The 21,950-nt window shown below is 41.6% G+C and overlaps 1 protein-coding gene across 1 annotated transcript in view; it reads left to right on the top strand.

The window, feature by feature from the left end:
- The first annotated feature begins 336 nt into the window (after positions 1-336).
- Positions 337-21,950, top strand: part of map3k10 (mitogen-activated protein kinase kinase kinase 10) — a 32,788-nt gene continuing 11,174 nt past the window's right edge. The window contains exons 1-2 of the mRNA XM_070905781.1: positions 337-1,342; positions 20,813-20,993. Coding sequence (XP_070761882.1) covers positions 337-1,342; positions 20,813-20,993 — 1,187 coding nt within the window. The remainder of the gene's footprint in view (positions 1,343-20,812; positions 20,994-21,950) is intronic.

Raw genomic sequence — 21,950 nt, 5'->3', positions numbered from 1 at the left:
ATCTTCTGAGATAAACTTGTATTCATGTCTCCTGCGAGAGTCTGTGGCAGCTTTTCCTAAAAGAAACAGTCAATTAGGTTTCGGGGAGTTACACTCATGGATGAGTGTCATTGTTTGACCTGATGTACATTGTCCCTGAGTGAACTTGCCTTTGGGAATACATGTTACTTACACACTGCGTAGCAACAGCACAGCAGCAACCGGTGACAGGATTTGGCACAGTTTCTACAGCGGGATGTGGTGATGGGGGAGAGCAGTTGCAGCTCTCTGGTCCTCTGATCCCCCCTCCCCTCCACTGGTGGTCGAGGACACCTCATCTCTGTCAATGGGCCCTGTATGGATTTTGTGCCTGAGTTGACAGAGGGCAGACCTACAGCGTCAAACAGCAGTCAGGCTGCCATGAACCCATACGGCAGAGCGAGCAGCACAGCAGCCCCCCTGTCCTGCACCAGCTGTGGGGGCTGCTGCTCCCCGCCTCCCCCTTGCCTAATCCCGCCTGGGCCCCCCTCTTCAACTACCTCCTCCTCCTCCTCCATGCCCCCGAATATGACCCCTCCGCCACCAATGTGTCCGGCCCCGGTTGTGCAGGTGGAGAATGGTAGCAGCTGGAACTCCTCCACCATCTCCTCCTCCGGCTCCCCAGACTCCCACCCTGGTCACCGCTGTGGGGCCAACAACCCCAACCCCTACTGGACGGCAGTGTTCGACTATGAGGCCACAGCAGATGAGGAGTTAACCCTGCGGCGAGGGGACCTTCTTCAGGTTCTCTCAAAAGACTCCAAAGTGTCTGGCGATGAGGGTTGGTGGACAGGCAAGATCCAGGACAAGGTGGGTATCTTTCCATGCAACTACGTCACAAGGGGGGGCGCTGCCAACTACCAGCAACTGACTGCAGGAGGGCTGGTGGCAGGCGGGGTGGGTGACTGCCCCGTGGAGATAGACTTCTCAGAACTGCTCCTGGAGGAGGTGATTGGAGCTGGTGGGTTTGGGAAGGTGTACAAAGGAGTATGGCGGAGAGAAGAAGTAGCAGTAAAGGCCGCCAGGCAAGACCCTGATGAGGATATTAGTGCCACAGCAGAGAGCGTGCGGCAGGAGGCCAGGCTGTTCTGGATGCTCCGACACCCCAACATAATCGCTCTCCGTGGGGTCTGCCTGCGGGAGCCCAACCTGTGCTTGGTGATGGAGTACGCCAGAGGGGGGGCTCTGAACCGAGCGCTCGCTGGAAAGAAGGTTCCTCCGAGGGTTCTGGTGAACTGGGCGGTCCAGATTGCCACAGGGATGGACTACCTGCACAACCAGGCATTTGTACCCATCATCCACAGAGACCTCAAGTCCAGCAACAGTAAGTGGTGCAAACAAGTGTGACTTATCCTCTGTGTAAATAAGCAAATTATTTAATGTCTGATTCATTCAATTTTACAAGACTGGTGATAACATTATGAGAACTGAAGACGAGAGTTGTTTTCGGGGGTTAAGCAACACATAAGTTAAAGGGCCAGAAGGTCTCTCTCATCAAACCGGAACCCATTTTGTATGTAAAACACACAACAAGGACAGGACTCATATACAGGTTGGAGATTGTGACCCTGTTATCACATGACCAAAATTTGTCTGAAGGCGCCAGAATATTTTCATTAAATAGATCGATTCTCTTTGTCACAGTATAATTTCCAAGGTCAATAATGAAACTCACAACTCTGTATGTATCATCTTACTCACAGCAGAGAGACTCAATGAGGATAGGTGGGGTCAAACGGCAGGTACATGTGTGAGCTAGCACATATGTAATTATAATATGTTTTCAGTTTGTGTTGAAACTGTTTTAGAAGGGCGTTGATTCAACTTTATGGTCATTTTAGAGGCTGCAGTTTGTGCCTCTGTTGAATTATATTGTTATACTGAAAGCTGTGTCTAATATGAAGCCCACCCTTGTTGATATTATGGGGTAGACAAAATAGAACTATTACAACTTTGGGTTTCAACAAAAACTGAAAATTATAACCTTCATGAAGGGAGGATTTATTACAGGATGGTTGTATTAGACTGCATTACTACATTTAGGTGTACTTGATAAAATGGCAACTGAGTGTATTTTTTATCCTGTTTCTGAAAAATGTATAATAGGCTAATGGTTTTACAACATGTTGCCTATACAACATGCAACAATGGTATCAGGGTGATTTTTTAATACATGAAATATTGCAAGGCTCAAACATACACTTAAGAGACACTTATTCTCTTTCTTACCGAGAGTTAGATAAGAAGATCGATACCGCTTTCAGGTTTGTATGGTAAATATAAAGCTATAGCCAGGAGATAGTTCGCTTAGCTTAGCACAAAGACTAGAAACAGCTATCCAAAGTTAACAAAACCAGCACCTCTAGAGCTCACGAATTAACACCTTACATTTGTACAAAAACTGAAGTGTGAAAACGATGTGTTGTGGTTTTACATGTGGTTATGTGCCAGGCTATTTCTCGGCCGGGTGCAGTAAATATCCAGAGTCTAATGTGTGCTGGTGGTGGTAGAAGATTTGGTTACCTTTGGACAGATCCAGGCTAGTTGTTTCCCCCTGTTTCCAGTCTTTGTGCTAAGCTAAGCTAACCATCTCCTGGCTGTAGCTTCATATTTACCATACAGACATGAAAGTGGTATCAATCGTCTTGTCTAACTCTCGGCAAGAAAGTGAACAAGTACATTTCCCAAAATGTCAAACTATTGCTTTAAAAGGCAAAATCTTTGACATACAGCAGAAATCAATTTATTTACGGCAATAGATAAAAACAGAACAGATGTATTGATTAATTGTCCCACTTCTAATATTGACATGTTTGCGGTCTAGATGTTCTGTATGTGGTCACATTTATCACTTTCTCGGATTGGCATACATGAAATCCACTGGGACAAATAAGTTGACAGTTACAAATGTACAAACATTCAACCTTCTTGTAATAATTTTATGACATTACAGAAATGTGATTATCAAGTGTTATCATTAAATAGCAATATACAGAGGTCTCTTCCGGTAGCTGATACTGGATGAGAAACTTAAATTGAACCCAGCGGGGAGGCCTAAATCCTGGAGAGCTGGTCCTCGTCTACCATCTTTTCCCTGTCATCTCTCTCTGCACCTCCTCCTGCTCTTCGTCCTCCTCCTCCTCTTTCCTCCCCTCCTCAAGGAGAGCAGTTCTGCTCTGCAACTCACTGAGCTATTTTTGGTCCTTTGTGCTACTTGCTGTTTAAAGACGCAGTTGCAGTTGTTGGTGCATCAAAGAAATAACACACAGCGAGTATCTAAGTGCATTTGTGTGTGTGTGTGTGTGTGTGTGTGTGTGTGTGTGTGTGTGTGTGTGTGTGTGTGTGTGTGTGTGAGTGTACGTGCAGGTCAGACTGTGTGTGTTTATCCCAAGTGACATGAGTGATGCGGGAGGGAGTGTACAAATATGGGTGGAGTGTGCAGGATGCTGACTAAAGGCCTTTTAAAGAGGGAGACAGCAGAAGTAAGTGTAGCTTAAACACACTTTGCTGCTGATCTGCTGAAATGTGTCCTAATCTTCAATCCCTCACTTTGTCTTCTTGAGTCCCTCACTTTTCTATCACGTCTCACTCTTAAACATGCCCTGCACCCATCTCTTCACTCTCCCTCCTCCCCTGTGAGGCTCTAACAGTTAACGATGGGGGATCAGATGCGTATTGGACAGCAGAGCCTTGGCAACAACACCATAACGCTGCCTTTCCATGGTGACATGGGCACTGCTTCTGTGTCACTGAGTCATACAGCTGCTAGCCGCTGTCAGCTGCTGCACAAAATGTCAGTCCCCCAATTTAGAGTATTGTCTGTGTGAAAATAGCAACTGAAGAAATGCAGGAATGTCTCAGGAAGGGCTCAGACCCTGTTTTTCCCCTTGAATGATGAATCTTGCTGAATATGCGTGGGTGCTTATCGTTAAGTATGTGATTAGACTGTGACTCACGCGCATACTGAGGGATGTTTGCATTAGCCTGGCAATGCCCAGAAGAGTGAAGCACGGAAAGAAAGTAGGAGAGAGGAGAGAGGTAGTGAGTCCAAAGACTGGGAGAACACAGTGGTGGACGAAGTATTTAGTTAGAAGTAAAAGTTGTGCATTCAAAAATCTTACAAAAGTATAAAAGTATGAGCACCAAAATATACTGAATGGCCCATTTCAGAATCGTGTATATATTAATTTGTGAAGCATCACTTTAATGTTGCAGCTGGTAAAGGTGGGGCTAATTTTATTACTTTATATACTGCTGTGTAGCGTAACCTATAATAACACATCATAATTTATTAGCTGATTTTATATTAATAATCTAAATATGCAAAGTAACTTGTAACTACAGCTATCAGATAAATATTGTGTAGTAAAAAGTACAATATTTCCCTCTGAAATGTAGTGGAGTACGTCAAAATTGTACTTAAGTACAATACTTGAGTAAAAGTACTTAGTTACTTTCCACCACTGAGAGAATAGCAGGGTGGAATAGATCAGGTTGTGGAGAGAAAATAAGCTCGGGGACCATAGAGAGCGGAGATGTATGAAGCGAGAGAGGAGACTGATGGGAAAGAGCAAGAGAAGGAGAGCACGGGGATAAACAGCGGTTCATCTCAGTTTAGGGTTACACCTCAGCTCATTGTCCAGGTGCGCTGGTCTCAGGTGTCCTCTTCAAACCGCCGACCACTTGGCATCACTGCAGTTACAGAGCAGCTCAGGCCCCCGAGCCTCTCCTCTGTCTTCAGCCGGCTTCTGCGCTCAGTAAACAATCCTCATCCTCGCACAGAAGAATTCATCAAGGCAAAACGTGACACTGCTGATAGAGCCAATGTGCGTTTGAAGCTTCACAAATATTTTACAACACAGGGATTTTTATTTTTGGCTCACACAGATGCTTTTATCTAATTTTATCCCAGCCAAGTTAACGTTTTCTTTTTAAGGCGTGTCCTCGTGCATGTGCGAGAGAGTATTCTGTGTTTTAACCTGCTGAGTGTTGCTGTCAGTTGGGCCCACAGTGGTGAGCGAGTGAGTCTGTGTAACGGGGATAATCTGATTACCATGACCTCCTTAGAGTGATGTCACAGCATGTTTGTGTGTTGGCAGGTCATCGCCCCTGTGGTCATGCCTTACCTGTCACTCTGATCCTGGATCAGCTTCTATCTTCTCAAAGCATAGGGCACCAGTCCTCCTCGATTGGCTCGACTGACACGTTTGATCAAAGAAGAAACAATGGAAAGATGCTCAGAGTGCTCTTGATCACTATTGACATGAAAGATGCAGTGTATTGATATAATATCAGTATTATTATATGAGACAAGGGCTGCAACTTCCATCATCAATTAATCTTTTGATTATTTCTTGATTAATTGTATAACCAACAGTTCAAAAACTAAAGATATTCAGTTTACTATCACAGAAGACTAAGAAAACCAGTAACTATTCACATTTGAGAGGCTGGAAACAGTGAATTTATGACAAAAAATGACTAAAATGATAAATTGATTATCAAAGTTGTTGCAGATCAATTAATCGACTAATGATTTCAACTAGAAATGAGACTAGATGTAGCAGATTTTGGCTATCTTAATATCCTAATATAACCTGAATGTTATATTTTCATAATTTTAAGGCTGCACAACAATTAACACAACCTTATGAACCAAAAGTAAGTAATTATCTGCAATAATTATTCATATAACTAATAATGATTTATTTCAAAACCCTTATATGTACACTTCCTCCGAAAGCCCCAATACTCTGTATTGTAAAATATATATGTGTGTGTGTGTGTGTGTGTGTGTGTGTTTGTGTGAGGTAACATTTAAAGCACATACCTGGAGCTTTTGACAACATCACACAGTCCTCATGTAAGTCATGAGAAACTGAGCAAACTGAATGTGCTGATGAGTGCTGTGTCATACAGTCAAAAGCTCCAGAACGAGTGAGCTAGTGGACCTTGAGTTGTGACTGTTTTGTTCTGTTCAGTTTCATTACCACTGCCAGGTAATGAGACTCAGTCATGGCTCCTTTTCAAGGTACGTGTACATCACTGAGAGTCACTGACACTTTATATAGAGCTCTATAGAGGCGGTGAGTCAGCTGCAGGTAAGACAATACAGGTGAGCTGATCACCTGTCGCTACCTGCAGCCTGCACTAAATGTCATATTGACGGTGTCTCACTGTGGACATTTATATACATACAGCTAATATTTATCTTTGAGCAGCTGTTAGATAAGATGTCTCCACCATAACTCAACATTTATTAATTGAATAATTAATTCAATTCAAGTAATTTATATGTATAGATTCTGTGAGGTTTCACTGGGAATGCCAAGGCTAATAGACACACGATAAAAACAGAGTGCGGTTGACATTAGCTGCTGTTTTTACTGCTGTAGCTTCAAATGGAAGCCATGTTTACACAGTAAACAATCACCTGAATAGTGTCTCAAAGCAGGCTTGTCAAGTATGCTGTTTGCTCATAGAGTATTTAGATTACAAAGCAAGAAAAGACAAATTAGCGTAATAAAAGTACTATTTCTGAGGGCTTTTTCTTAAAATTTTCTTTGATGTGTTAAACAAGCTGCCGTGACATCAACAACAGCACTGCACATACAGTAAGTGCTGTAATAGCTAGTTAACAGATTAGCAAGGGGAGATATGGCAAATAGTCGCAGTCATTGAAAAGCCTGCATCTGGCTGTGTGTGTGTGTGTGTGAGAATATAAGAGTGAGTCTGTTGAGGAAAGGATTAGAGTGGTGGCCAGTGCCGGCTGCTAATCCCTCAGAGAGACAGAGCGGTGGAGGCCGAGACTGTGACTAACTGGAGTGTGAGCTAGCAATACGACTGCCGCACAAAACAGAGAGGAAGAGACGGCTATCACACGCCTGAGGTGTTGAAGCATTTCACGGGCGTAGATTAGAGGAATGACATGTATGTATGATGTGTGTGGATATAGCTCCTATTGATTAAGGGTGTAGGTTAGTTTCAGCTGTATTATTACTGCACTAACCTTACTTAAAATCAAATTTCAGTAAAATTAGTTTTGCTGATAGAGACCTGGAGCTGCTGTTCTTCAGTTCAAACTTACCCTAGTTACAACGCATCAATAAATAATACCGGGTTGCACACCACAAACTCTTAAGTCGAAATGAGCTGCTACGAAAAGCCAAACGCTAACAGAGAGCTAAAAGACAAAGCTAACGTTAGCTTGCCCAAAAAAACAAACTGAAGGCAAAAGTGAGACAAAGGATCCGCACACTGTGCTGATAGCTCCCAGCTAATTTAATCTAACAGAGCAACGATTGAATGTAACAGAGATCTTTGTCAGGCTTTGCCAAATGTTTTGTCTGACTTTCGCTAAATATTTACACCCAGTAACTGCCAGGTGTAGCAAACTGAACCAACTGACAAAGCTAACGTTAGCTTGCTAATATACTAGTTACTGATTTAGAGTGAAGAGTGAAAGAGGTAATGGGATATAGTCAACACATCTGAGTTGGTACTTGATTAAAATGCTGTTTAATAACAATGTAAAGTAATTCGTTTTTAAATTAAATTCCACAGAAATAACACGCTATACCTCAAATGTCAAATTATGCCATTCAGTTAGCTTAAATTACTAAAGTGTCAGTTAGGTTAGCATAATCAGGCATTTCCTACTCATTTGAAACTGTATGATACTAACTCTGAAACACACACATCTCATGTAGGCTATGTAGGTATGTAGGTATGTAGCCATGACCACTACTTGATTCAGGTCACGCTAAGAGGAAAGGCTTTTGTAGAAGAGGTAAGTGCGCAAAATCATATTACAAGTTTGAAGCTTCGTGGTGGTGACCTTGAAGTCATGCAACCGTGAACGTTAGCTTTTTACTCCTTGTGATTGCATTTACGCTTCAAAAATCCTAAAAGTGGTGTTCATTTGTGAAGATTATCTTGCTGAACAAAATGTGTAGGTATCATAAACTGTTGTTTGCCACAAAGCAAACTTTTCTGCAATAATCCAAAATCCAGTGGAAAAATCCCATTGGCTTTTTGTCGAGGGGAACTTTGGCGATGCTAACTTCTGGGTTGGCCTACAAAAATACACCGTCCCTGCAGCACTCTATTAGAGTCTTGGACTGACTGATTACATGACAGGCTGCGTTTTATTTGGCATGTCTGCGAGCTTGGTGCGTGTGCAGTTCAGTATGTAGGCCTGTGCGCATATGGAGGTCGGACAGCAGGACACGCTGGCGCTAGGGCGGAGCGCTCACACTCCTACTATCGTACACATGTATACACACACACACACACACACACACACACTCATGTACATGCTGCAACAGGGCAACAATGACCCCATTCTCACACAGCAGCCCAAGACAGAGCGAGAGCAGGGCTCACAATGGCAGGAGTCACTGCAGGGGGGGTGGGGGGGCGAAGGATGGGAGATGGAGGCAGCGAGGGGCAACTGTAGGCCGTGAATGACAGAGCGGAGAGATGGATGGAGGCAAGGAAGGATGAGTAGAGGAGCTGAGCAGGAATGCAGTGGCTGTGGAGAAACCCCTGGAGGCTCGGTTGGGAAAGGGAATGGGGAGATGGATGGGGGGAGGGAGAGATAAAGGGTGTAGCAGGGAGAAGTATAAGGCCAGTTTGAGAAGAGGTCAAACCATTCTTCTTCCTCTCAGTGAGCTGGCTACAGATTAAGGCTAACAGTCTTGATGGACTGTAGGCTGCAGTTTTCCACTATCTGTGTCCGTCTGTACTGGAGGCCTCATCATACACCAGCATGTGCAGGGTTTGTAAAAGGTGATAATCAGACCACTAATACAGATTTTTTATAATGACGAGTGGAGTCGTAGTAGATGTAGCTCGCATATCTTTCTCAAATCGTCTTGCACTGTCCATCAAGTGAATTTATGGGCATTTATGGGCAACATTTGTATAAATATACCACTGGTCCAGACTGAAATATCTCAACAACTATTAAATTAATTGCAATGAAATTTGGTGCAGGTATTCATGGTTCCCAGAGGATGAATCCGCATTAATTCCTGACCTTACCTCTAGCGCTGCCAGCAGGTTGACATTTGTGTTTTCAAGTGAAATATGTCTATACTAATAAGTATAGGATGGATTGCCTTGAAATTTGGTACAGACATTCATGTACCTCTCAGGATGATTTGTAATAATTTTGGTGACGCCATAAGTTTTCAGATATAGTACCATCATCAGGTCAAAGTTTTGATGTGTCCAGTACTTTGGTTTATGGCGAAATATATGCAAAAATAATGACATTCCCATCAGCCTCAGCTGTACGTCATGTTTAGTGCCAATTAGCAATTGTTAGCATGCTACTACCTTAACACAATTATACCTGCTAAACATCAGCATGTTAGCATAGTCATTGTGATCTAGCAGCCATGTTTTCTGCTTCTCTGGGAGTGATTTGTTGTTGGATTTTCTCATTTTGGCAATATCCATTCACACTAGACATCTAATGTCATGTTGAGCTTCAGTATCTCCACTGCAGCTCCAATGGAGTTTATTTTTCTACTATCTCAGACATCAAATGTGGGTAGAAATGTATGTCAGTTCTGTCTCATGATCAAGGACTTCATTTTAGACTCACATTGTTATTCTGAAGGCTGTAACAGCAGAGTGAAAACCAGAGAGATATTGAGTCCTCAACTGACAGTAGCCTCATCAGACCAGATATGATATACATTGTGTAAGGTTTGATTTCACATTTTCTCAGTAGTTGTGGACTGAAGGCGCACGTTGAGGGAAAATTATAGCACTTGATAGCAAACTAAAAGTCAGGCTGATGATGTAAAACAGGGCAGGAGGATGAGAGTGTGGATTGTTAGATGGACCTTGGACTGTTTTCAGTTCTCTGGCACCATGTGAACTCGGCCACACTGCTAACAGATGTTGGTATTGCCTCACTGTCAGAATGGGAACACTGCTGAGTTTCAGTCTGTCTCAGTGAGTGAGAGACAGGAGGGAGAGCTACAGTGACACAACTAAACCAAACAGTGACACCAGTCAATGGCTGCATGATTACAAATGAATACACATGCATGCTCCCACACACACACACACACACACACACACACACACACACACACACACACACACACATACATCACAGTTATTTTCTCCACTGGTCAATAAAAAGTTGATTTGAAGCCAGTTAACAGTGATGACTTCCTGCTGCTCTCTTTTTACTGCATTGCAGCTCAGGCTCATTGTGGACCTGCCAAGCACACTGACACACATTTACACGTCCTCCTGCTTTATGTTGTTGTACATTAGCAATTGCGTAATACAGCTGAGTAACAGTTTTTGTTATAAACACACCACGTTGATGTGGATCTACAGCATTTGTACTGTGGTTTTATTTGCTGCTTGTGATCACTGTTCAAATGCTCATTAAGATTTTGTCACATTTTGGTCTTGTGTCTATACACACAAGCACACACAATTACATGCAAACACGTACTGTACACCAGTGGATTATATAATTGCAGTGCATTTGCATAAACAGACAGAAGGTTGGATCTTATGTCTGCAAAACAGGCCCAAAGAGTATTTTATTTTACTCTGAGTCACGAGACAGGCAAACACTAGTGCAGTAAAAACCAACGTTGAACGCCACAGGCAGTGCCTTTCCTCCTCATCGCCTCACATTCACCTCAGCTCTTCAGTCAGACGGAGCGTCTGAGAAGCAACGGCACGAGAGGTCGTCTGAAATTAAAGTCAAGATGACAAAGAAGTGTAACTAGAAGGGAAAACACCCAGCTAGAGCAACAGAAACAATACATTTGTGTTTCTCTTTTTTTACTTTATCTATCGCTCTTCCTGTGGAATAATGCGCCTGATTATGAGCACAATATGACTTAGTGTTTCTCACCACTACAGCCGTACATTACAAGTGATAAACACAGTAATGTCACACACTCGCCCTTACATTGGCACCTCCTGGGCTGTTGTATGTTCGGTTGACTCGGCTGTTAGAGGGTCATTGTTGTTAGCCTGCGGCCTGGCACGGAGAGTGGGGAGTCAGGCCAAGCAGAGAAGGCGCCGGGTGTCCCCCGAGCTAAAGGTCCTTCACCCACTTTCATAGTGGAGTCAAGTAGAGGACACTTCAGTCAGACAACAGACGGCACACTGCATGTTTGGAGTATATAGACCCGAGAGAGAGTCAATACTAGAATATAATGTTTTATTCAACGTTAATATTCACTGCTAGACAACACTGCTCAGTTTTATGATGATTTATGATCAGTTACATCTTGACTGACGTGACTGTCAGTTTTTCACTTGTTCAGAGAATGACCATCTTTAAACGTGATATTGTTTAATTTTCTTTGTTTAAAACAAATACAAAACTGTGCATCCGGTGATATTGAAAGTTAAATTAAGCATTTTTTTTTGTTTTACGGGTGGTTGTTTTGCATCATAATTAATAAGAAGAGTAGAAACACTCCTGTTTCCCTAAAAAAGTCAGAGGAAGCAGGTAAAAACATGAAACAAATTATCTCATGTCTCGATCATTGAAGTAATTTGTATTGTCAAGTTTTGTTGTGATGCCTTCATCAGAACTTGCTCTGATGAATGCCTCAGAACAAAACGTGTCTCCAGATTTGTCCATTAGTTGTAAAAAAAAAAAAAAAAAAAGAAAATCACCAAAGGGATCTTTGTTTTTTGCAGACTTTGTCCTGAATCATCTTTGGGGAAACAAAATTGCAGTTCTTGGATGCACCCAACTAAAATTTAGTACAGGAGAAGCACCTCTGATCCCTCTTTTGTCTCCTGGAACTTCGGAAATAGTTTGATTCAGCAATTCAAGTGTTTTTGCACACAAAGGCAGTTTGGCTCTGTGCAATCCGTCAAACTAAAGGAGCCACAAAAGTTAAAATGTGTCATAAGAAAAAAAAAAAAAAAAAAAAAACCTCTCTGAATTCTCATACTGTAAGTACTCCCTTTTTTCATACCACACACACACACACACACACACACACACACTTCACGCAAAAAGAGCCAAGAGAAAGCCGTCTCATTTAATACCTCAATCTCTTCTGAGAGAGAGGCTGCCCGGTCACACGAATCTGGCAGCTGCGTTTGTGTGGAGACAAAGTGAATGGCTGCAGGGTGAAACTGTGCCACTGCGCGGCTCAGGATTAGAGCCTCGATGGCCTGTGGTGGTACAAGTGGAGCCAAGCCAGGGTATCAGTGACATGGGAGCATACTCACTACAACCTCCATATCAAAGCATAGGGGAACGGGGAAGACGCCCAGTGATTCGCTGCACGCCTCGCACTGGTGTACATCAGTTTTTAAGCTTCTATTGAGGGGTGTTTATGTACTGAGATGCTCTGGATGAAGCAGATGTGATAGATAAAAGTCATATCTGCAGTGTCTTGAAGCAATTACCAATATCAAATATTTTTAAACCTGTAGATAACTAACCTGAATGGTGTTGATGGAGAAACAACAGTTTTAAAAGTGTTTTCAAGCTGTAAATCTACTGTATGTGTCTGCATTTGAATTATTCACACCGTATTTGAACTAAATACACTTGGATTTTAAGTTACATGGGGGATTTGAAGTGTTTTTATGTGTGTTTGGAGAGATGTTTTATGTCGTCCTGCGCTTAAAATCTCTTGAGAGACGAGAGACGAGATGTGTGAAAGCCAAAGGAAAATGGAGAGACCTATTGAGATACAAAGACATCTGGTATGTGCTGCCAGGAAAATGACAAAAGCTCTCCCTCCAGTCATCTCTCTTTACCTCCGCATCTTTTCATCCACTCATTATTACCCTCTTTCTCGTAGTGCTTGTTCCTGTTCTCCCCCATCTCGCTCTCTGTTTCTTCCCTTTTCTTACTCTCTTGCAGTGGCTCGTTCCCCCTTTTCAGCTGCTTCTTCCCAATATTTCATTCTTCCTCTCTTGCCCTAATTTCTGCAGCTCTTCCTCTTTTCCCTCTTGTCATATTTTGACCCTTTTTTGCCTCCTTCCTCCTCTCATCTTCTGTCTCCCCTCCCCCATTCCTCCTCTTCAAACCGCCACCCGCTTTGCCTCCTCATCTTCTTACCCCCCCACTCCCACATTATGTACACACAATCTACCTCTCAGTTACTCTTCTTTTTGACTCCCTCCACTCTTTTGCTTTCCCTGCGTCTCTTCTTCCATTTCTTCTCCCCGGTGTGTTGTGATTGTAGCCAGGCTGGCGACAGCTGCAACAGCAGACAGTCAGGCAGTGGGCATCAGTGGAGGGAGGGAGGGAAAGAGGGGATGATGATGGGGGAAAACAGGGGATGCAAAGATGAAGAGACAGTCATAAGGCGGTAGGGTTGGAGGGGGTGGTTACTTTTTTGTTGGCAAGGTTTTGATCTTTGCCGAAGCAGAAACAGAGACGGATATGTCGGGCCTGCGGGGCGGGGGAATGGCTGCTCAGCATCCCACGGGCCTGTATCTCATCTGTGTTGATGCACCGTCGTCTCACTGCCATGTCAGTCAAGTCGCTGTATTTGTCTCCCTGACATGCTCGTAGACACCACCAGCAGAAACCGGCGGCTGGGACCAGCACCGAGGTGGTGGTGTTGTGCCCAAACAAGCTGCAGCTCTGGGCGTGCAGGGGGATGAGTAGATGGAGGAAGGTGTTGTGAGCTGTGGAGTGTTAGAGGGAGGTATCAGAGACTCTGTCCGGGGGTTGTGGGAATGTTGGACCTGACCCGACTTGGCGCCACGGCAACAGCTGTTCCAGCTTGCAGCCTGCAGAAAGGAGGAGGGTAAAGAAGAGACTGATGAGGGGAAAGGGAAAGAGAGAAAGAGGAATATCTGCAAAAAACTTTGCTAACTGATCTCATATATTTAGAGAAATAATCTTCATGAAGGATGTTCTGTTTTTTCAGTGTCTTGGTAGCTTGAGCTTGAGCATCAAAGATTTGACACACCAGCTGGCAGAAATGTAACGTGTCTTCAGTCTTATTAAATATTTAACCTCCATAAAGGTTCTTCCAAAAGAGCAACACCAAACATGCATAAATCAACATTTACCAATATGTGGATAACTCCATTTTTTAGATAAAAACAAGTCCTCAGCCATGCTAGCAGCTCTGTGAGCTAAATGCTAACGTCGCATTCACGTCAACCTTTTCAGTTTAGTGCCAACATTTGCCATCTAGCACTAAACATAAAGCACAGCTGAGGCTGATGGGAATTTTGTATTAGTTTTGCAGATATTTGGTCCCAAAACCCAGGCTGAGATAACCCTGACGACATCTTCAAGGTTATTTTGTCAGACTTTAGAAAGCGCAGAAGACATTATGCAGCTGTTTTCACAGGATGAATAGTCCCCCCAATGACGACTGATCATATGTAAAATCTGTGGAGTTCCCCTTTAAACAGAAAATTAAGCGAGAGGAAAAAAAGAAAACAAAGCGTCCTCATAGGGGCATGAGGGTTTTCTTCTCTGAGACGCCTCTTCTTTCCCAGAGTCATAGTCTCGGTCTGTGACCTCTGCCCTTGTTACCATAACAACAAGTTAATGACACAGCAGACTGAACTGATCCTTAGCCAAAATAACACGAAACAATATGAGTTAACAGGTCGAGCTTTGTGTGTCCTGTACTGCTCATGGTAACACACTAAGGTGTGTACGTTTTGAGATGTGTGCCTTCGAGTGTATGGCTTTGTGACTCATTTTCTTGGTTGTTTGATCTCTAAGACAGTTTTCTCCTATGGGATACAATAAAGTAACCTTAACCTTAACTCTTTGGACTGAATTGTTGAGTGACATTAGGTAATTCACATTTGTGAAGCACTCTTCATATCTTCATTGGGTTTATCTTCATTACATGAGCTTCTGTTGTTTACATCTAGTGAGGAAATCCAGATCAAGTGCAGGGATACAGAACGCACTGGTCTTTAAATGGGATGGGAGGCGTATTCAATTTTGAATGATGCCAAAATGTGAAAGTATAGTTTTCCCATTTGTACAGAATTTCGTTTCTTAGGTTGATTTTAGATTGAAAATGAGTCCCAAAACTTCTCCTTAACATACTGATACGTGACTTTGACTTGGATTTCTTTTGGCGTTTAGAGGCCGCTGTAAGCTGAGAAAGATTGTAGTTCAGACAAGAACAGGCAAAAATAGGCAAAATAAAAATCAGGGAAGGTCAGTTTCACCTCTATATCCACAAGTAACAATGCAGACAACCCTAAATACACGTCTGTGGAGTGTATTTGGGCTTTAAAAGTTGCAAAAACCAAATACGAATATTCTGTCCTTGAAGTGGCATGTGGAAGAAGAGAGAAAGGAAACATGAAAGCAGCACGCTGCACCACCTGCAGCAGCACCCTGATCAGCTGATCAGGTGACCAGATCTCTCAGCTGACTGCTCAGATGACCACACCCAAAACCCTGGCAGCTGATTGGTCACTGTCACGTCACGTAGTGTATTTAAGGTGAGGCAACACAGAGAGACAATAACAGTTTGGATAGACTGGTCCATGTTAAGATATAGTGCTTAGTAGTTCTTTTGTACTTTCATAAAATGCTCCAAATAAACATGGAAAGCATTTTTTTTAAGTTACATTTTGTGACAATGTACCCCTTTGTGTTCATTACATTTAATTATTAAATAAAATAACAGCTTTAGCAACTATTTTATCAAAACAATAAACAGACGGTAAATTGCAGGATTTTTAAATATGGTGGACAATTTACTCATAAAGTTAATTGTCAAGAAAATGTTTTCAAAGTAACACAGTAACACATTCAAAAGGAAATACAGGTCTTGCAATAATGTATTGAATTTGTGACCATTATAATCGTATAAAGTTTTGTTTTAATTGGTGCTTACATTGCACTCCCCCTCACCACCCAGCTCCACCTCAGAGTTTATTATTGTCATGTCAGGCTTTTACTATTTCCAAGTATTGTTGTTCTATTGTCTTTTATTTAAGTGCTGGATAGGCTGGGAGTTTCCAGATTAGAGCTGCTGCATGCCAAACATGTTGCACTGCTTGTTTAAGGTGTTATAAACTTCGATGTAAGTGGCTCTGACAGAAATACCAACACTCAGAGGACCTTTGATTGCATTCCTCTGTGGTGAAATATCTGAGTGGGCTGTTGGCTAATGTGTCACCTGCGCTCACTGCACTGACTAACCAGCCCGGAGATCATTAGTCAGGTTTAAGCCTCGCTGGTTACTCCTCCATCAGTGTTTGATCAGTGACTCAGTGGCATTTCTCAACACTTAGCCGGGGGTCAGGGTCCAAGGACGGAGGAAAGAACGGCGGCAGCTTAAAGGTTAAATCAACACTTAATCACACGGAGCTGAAAGGAAACTGGTGCTGCACGTCTCTCTGTGGGATGAATGTTTGACTCAGGGATGAGCTTTTGACTCTCTGGCCAATCAGCCAGGTGTTTCTGATGCTGACCAATAATACTCTGGATTGTGGCCAGAACATGTAACATGCTATAAAGTTTCACACTGTGTGCTCTTTCCCTGATGCCCCACCTAAACCCCTGCAGCCCTCCTCCAAGTCTGCACTCCCATGATGTGCCAGTCCTTAATGGGTTTAATGAGTATTTGCACACCTTCGTGTCTTTGCTGAGAAGAATCCCTTTCAAATCAACAGCACGAACAGGATCACATTACACTACAATTTACTAATTAACTTTGATACTCATATTGAAGTTGTTTAATAGCAAAATCTGGTGATTGCATTCTAGCGATGTGGCTCAGTGTCTGTCGGTCCACCACTTTGGTTTAGAGTGAAAAGTCTCGACAACTACTGAGCAGATTATCATGACGTTTGGGACAAACATTCGTTGTCCCACAAAATGATTTGTGATACTATGATGATCCCTGACTTCGGAACAAATACCTGCAAAACTAATGTCATTCCCATCAGCTGCAGCTGTACTTTTTTAATTAAGATGTTGTACATAGTAAAAATTATACCTTTTAATAAGTGATCATGCATTTTAAGCATGATCACTGTGAGCATGTTAGATTGACAACTGCTACCATTTCACATGTACTTCACCACTGAGGCTAAAGATCAAAAACCAACTGTGGAGCTCAGTTTTTATCCATCTTACCGTTTGGTTTTCATAACAATGACTATTAACAGCATCACAGAGCTGCCAGCGTGACTCTTGTTAATCCGCTGGGTTACATTCATTTAGTGGCTCTCTGCAGGTCATTGATATGATCAAGTCTGATTGATATCGGCTTTGCACAGAAAAGGCCTGATTGGAGGACAGATATTCTTACATAAAAAGAAATGGGTCATCGTTTGACGCTCAAATACGAACTGAAACAGTGATCAGTTGATCAGAGCCGTGCAGCAGCAGTTATTCTTGTTGACTGATAGTAAAATGATCACATTACTCACGATAACAGTATTTCATAACAATGAAGCTGTGTGATCTAAATCAATACTATATCCAGGCCTGTGATGTTTCCCATTTTGCATGTTGCTATGGGAGACTTCGTAGTAACCAGGGAGCTTGTCAGCAGCATTTCTTGCTTTCTTCTCATGACTATATTTTGAGATAACATTTCCAACAGGGCTGGCAATGCTTTGTGTAAAAGCCACACTATCCTTGAGGACTTTTTTTTCTCTCTTCTTCTTCGCTGTGATAAAATGTTGCTGTGATGCGCCCGATGCCCTCGCGGGTGTTATTTATATGTGTCGCTGCTACAAATATGTTGATCTTTGTGTTTGACGTATGGATGAAGTGCTGGTGGTGGTGAGAACCTGTGGCAGGATGAATGAACATGCGCAGGTGGTGTTAAGAAGCTGCACGGAGATGTTCCCGAGGTGTGAAACTAACACGATGATGTTATAATTACCTCAGGAAGAGAGTGGGAGCAGGTGGAAAGTGCTGCTTCGCTCACACTTTGTTCAGATTCTGTAAACATGCCTCCATTCAGTCTCTATATTTCCTCCTCGCTGTGTCACCAGCCTCTTCTGTTCTCTCTGCCTCCCCCCCGCCCCTCCCTTACTACAGGCCTGATGTCCTTTTTCCCATATGGATGTGCTTCATATTTATAGACTCTAAACAAACCAGGAAAGGCAGGCTGCGGGGAGGACACACCCATCTAAGCATGCAAACACATCCCGTCCTCTCGTTCTGTCTGGACTCTCTGGACACTTTTCAGAGACGCACAGAGAGAAAGAGTTAGCCCCGAGGAGACAGCTGTCCCTCACAGAGATGACAGTATCAGAATAGAAAAGATGACTGGAGACTATGTGAAGTACTTCTTCACTTAAGTACTCCCATTTTATGCTACTTCATACATCTGCTTCTCTACATTTTAAAGGAAGATATACTTTTGATTATACTACATTCACCTGACAGCTGTAGTTGCCAGTTATTTTGCAAAGATGTTTCATACAAAAAACGTGATTAGCTCATAAAATATTAATCATTTTTGCAGATTAAACCACTCAACAGTATAAAAAAATCAGGCTGCAACTAATGAATCATTTACTTATAGATTAATCTTCTGATTACTTTCTCTTTTAATCAATTCATTGTTCATTGCCCGTCATCATTTCCTTCACATTTTAAAACTTATTTTGTCTGATATTCAGGTAAGATTAAGTAAGATTCAATTTACTGTAATAAAGACTAATGAAACCAGCATTTGAGGAGATAAAATCAGTAAATCAGTAAATATTTGGTGATTCATTTTCTGTCACTCCTCTGCTTATTTTCATTATCAATTTATCTGCAAATTATTTTCTCTATTAACCATTTTGTCCATGAGATGTGGATCAAAAACAAAACATGCCCAAGACGACGTATTTAAGGTACTAATACCACAATGTAAAAATACTCCATTAGAAGTCCTGCATTCAAAATCCTACTCAAAAGTACAGAAGTGTTATCAGCAAATGTACTTAAAGTATCAAAAGTAAAAGTACTCGTTCTGCAGTAAATGTCATTGTGACTGATGTATTATTGTATATGACATCTTTACATTGTTAATACTGATGCAACAATGTGTAAGCCTCATTATACTGTCGCTGGTTGAGGTGGAGCGAGTTTTAAACTACTTTATATACAGTTTCTGAGGGTTCATGAGAGGATTGATGGGGTTTGGAGGAAGAAAATTAAAGTTATGTTACACAAATTTATATTCATTTTGTGGGAATGTTCTCTAATCTTTGCTGTTATTTGTAAAATATTAGATAATTTTATACTGACACACTGTGTTTTTTGTAAGAGGTCACAAACCAAAATGTTAGGGAGCCACTGGTTTAAACGTCTTAATCTTAATCAAGGTGTTGTATTTTATAAGATTGTCATACATTTTCTAATGAAAAATCTTAATCTGTAATGTAACCAGTAACTACAGCGTCAAATAAAAGTGGTGTAGTAGAAGTATAAAATAAATGGAAATACTCAAGTAAAGTACGAATACCTCAACATTATATGTGCAGTACTTGAATAAATGTACTTGTCTGTTTTAACCGACAGTCCAAGACCCAAAGATATTCAGTTTACTATCATATATGACAAAGAAAAGCGGCAAATCCTCACTTTTGAGAAGCAGGAACCTGCAAAAGTTTACAAAAATGACTGAAATAAGTGATTTGATTTTCAAAATACTTCTGTAATACAAAGTAGTTAAACCTCCCCCTCGACCAGCTACAACGTTTAAACGCTGCTCACATGTTAATACATCAGTAATAATATCTATAATGGAGTATTCTTACAGTGTGGTATTGCTGCTTTTATGAATACTTCTGTCTGATGGAAATATGTACAGACTGGTCTGAGATCAGTTCTCTATCACTGAAACTGGTCTCCTGGCGAGCTTGTGGACAGAGCAGAGCACCGAGAGGCACACCTTTATCACGTGAAAGGTGTGTGTGTGTGTGCAGGAGCGCATGTGTGTGTAAACAAAGACGCCACTGTGTGTGTGTGTAGCCTCTCTCCACCACTCTTTGCATATGCCTGTAGATAAGTGAGAGAGGGAGGGACAGCAACCCCCACCTGACTCCCAGCGCCTGTGAACTGTGTACACTCCAAATATTTCCATAGCCAGCCCTCACACGGAAATGAAGGAGGATGTCGAATGGAGAGGCAGCGAGAGGGAGGGATGAGGTTAAATGCTAACATGAACAAGAATACTGTATAAATGAAAATGACTGTCACGCGCTGCAGGCTGCCGGACCAGAGGGCAGCGTTAAGCCCTTTAGCTGCACCTGGAGCTGGACTTCATGTTCTTGGGTTTTTCAGAAACACCAATAAAAATCATGCTGTTGCAAATAGAAACATGTAATTTAAAAACAAAAACATCAGGCAAAACTACTTAAAGTCACTTAAATCAACAAGACTATGTAGAAAAATGTACCAGTCTATCTCAGCCATTTTACATTTTTGTCTAATGATTTAATGATTATTTTCATGGCTGATTAATCTACTGATTCTTTTTTTTCTGTAAATCGATGAATTGTTTGGTTCATAAAAGGTCAGAAAATATTGAAGGGTCACAATATCCCAAAGAAATCAGCCCAAAACACAAATATATTCAGTTTACTTTTATGAAGAACTGAGAAAACCAGCAACTATTCACATTTAAGAAAGTGAAACCAGTAATTTTTCGTACTTAGTTGTAAGAAAGCATTTACAAATCTGAAAGTCACAGAAGCAGTTTTTGTGTGTGTGTTTTTGTCTGATATTTACTGTGTACATCTGTGTCATCTTTTAACACACTCTTCTTTGTCTCTGTCCTCTTCCTCTGTCACTCCTTCCTTCCTTCCTCCTCCTCCTCAGTCCTCATCCTCGAGCCGGTGGAGCGGGACGACTTGTGTGGGAAAATCCTGAAGATCACAGACTTCGGTCTGGCCAGAGAGTGGCACCAGACCACCAAGATGAGCGCGGCGGGGACCTACGCCTGGATGGCCCCCGAGGTCATCAAGCTCTCCCTCTTCTCCAAGAGCAGCGACGTGTGGAGGTGCTGCACTCGCCTCCATGCTTCACCTTATTCCACCTGATTTATAAACTTCTTCAAGGGAGACTAACGTGTCACAGTGTGAACTCGAGCATATAGCAATAAGAAATCTGGTTAAGAATACTGGTCAATTATTGGTCAGGACATATTTGTGATGTTTTGATGTTTTAACGGAGGTGTAAAAAATAGAGATTCAAGAATTGAGATGTCCGTAGATGCATGAAGGTTTTTATGACTCAATTTTCAGTCCAGTAAAGTCACATTAAGGTATAATTTGAAAGATTGTAATACTTTGATGTGATTTTGTCTATGTATTCAGATCCTTTACTGAATACCTCAATATAAAAATACTCCATTACGATTAAAAGTCCTGCATTTAAAATGTAATTTAACTAAAAGTACATAAGTATAATTAGCAAACTTAACTTAAAGCTTCAAAAGTGAAAGAAAAATACCCCCATGTCTTTGTTATTCTGTTATTATATTATGTTATTGGATTAAAATTACTAATGCAGTATTTTACTGTTGAAGTTGGTCAAATTGAAGCCAGTTTTAAATCAAGTCAAGTCAGTTTTATATACTGTTGGATAATTTAATCTGTAACAATGAATTGTATTTTTATAAGCTCATCATATGTTTTGTATTTAAAATCTTAATATATTAAGAAACTACAGCTGTCAGATAAAGGTGGTGGAGTGAAAAGTACAATATGTCCCTCTGAAATGTCGTGAAACAGAAGTATAAAGTTGCATGAAATAGAAATACTCACGTACAACTAAAAGTACCACACATTTGTACTTTGTACAATACTTGAGTAAATCTACGTAGTTATTCTCCACCACTGGTGTGTGTATATATATTGTTCTTGTTTATTTAACTTCGCTTCATTGACAGATTTCAGAGCTGTACTGTCTTTTACTGACATTTCAAGGTAATTTTATGTTTGACAAAAAGTATAAA

The sequence above is a fragment of the Enoplosus armatus genome, chromosome 5, assembly GCF_043641665.1.
Source record: "Enoplosus armatus isolate fEnoArm2 chromosome 5, fEnoArm2.hap1, whole genome shotgun sequence".
Classification (NCBI taxonomy): domain Eukaryota; kingdom Metazoa; phylum Chordata; class Actinopteri; order Centrarchiformes; family Enoplosidae; genus Enoplosus; species Enoplosus armatus.
This window is presented reverse-complemented; position numbering and strand designations above follow the sequence as displayed.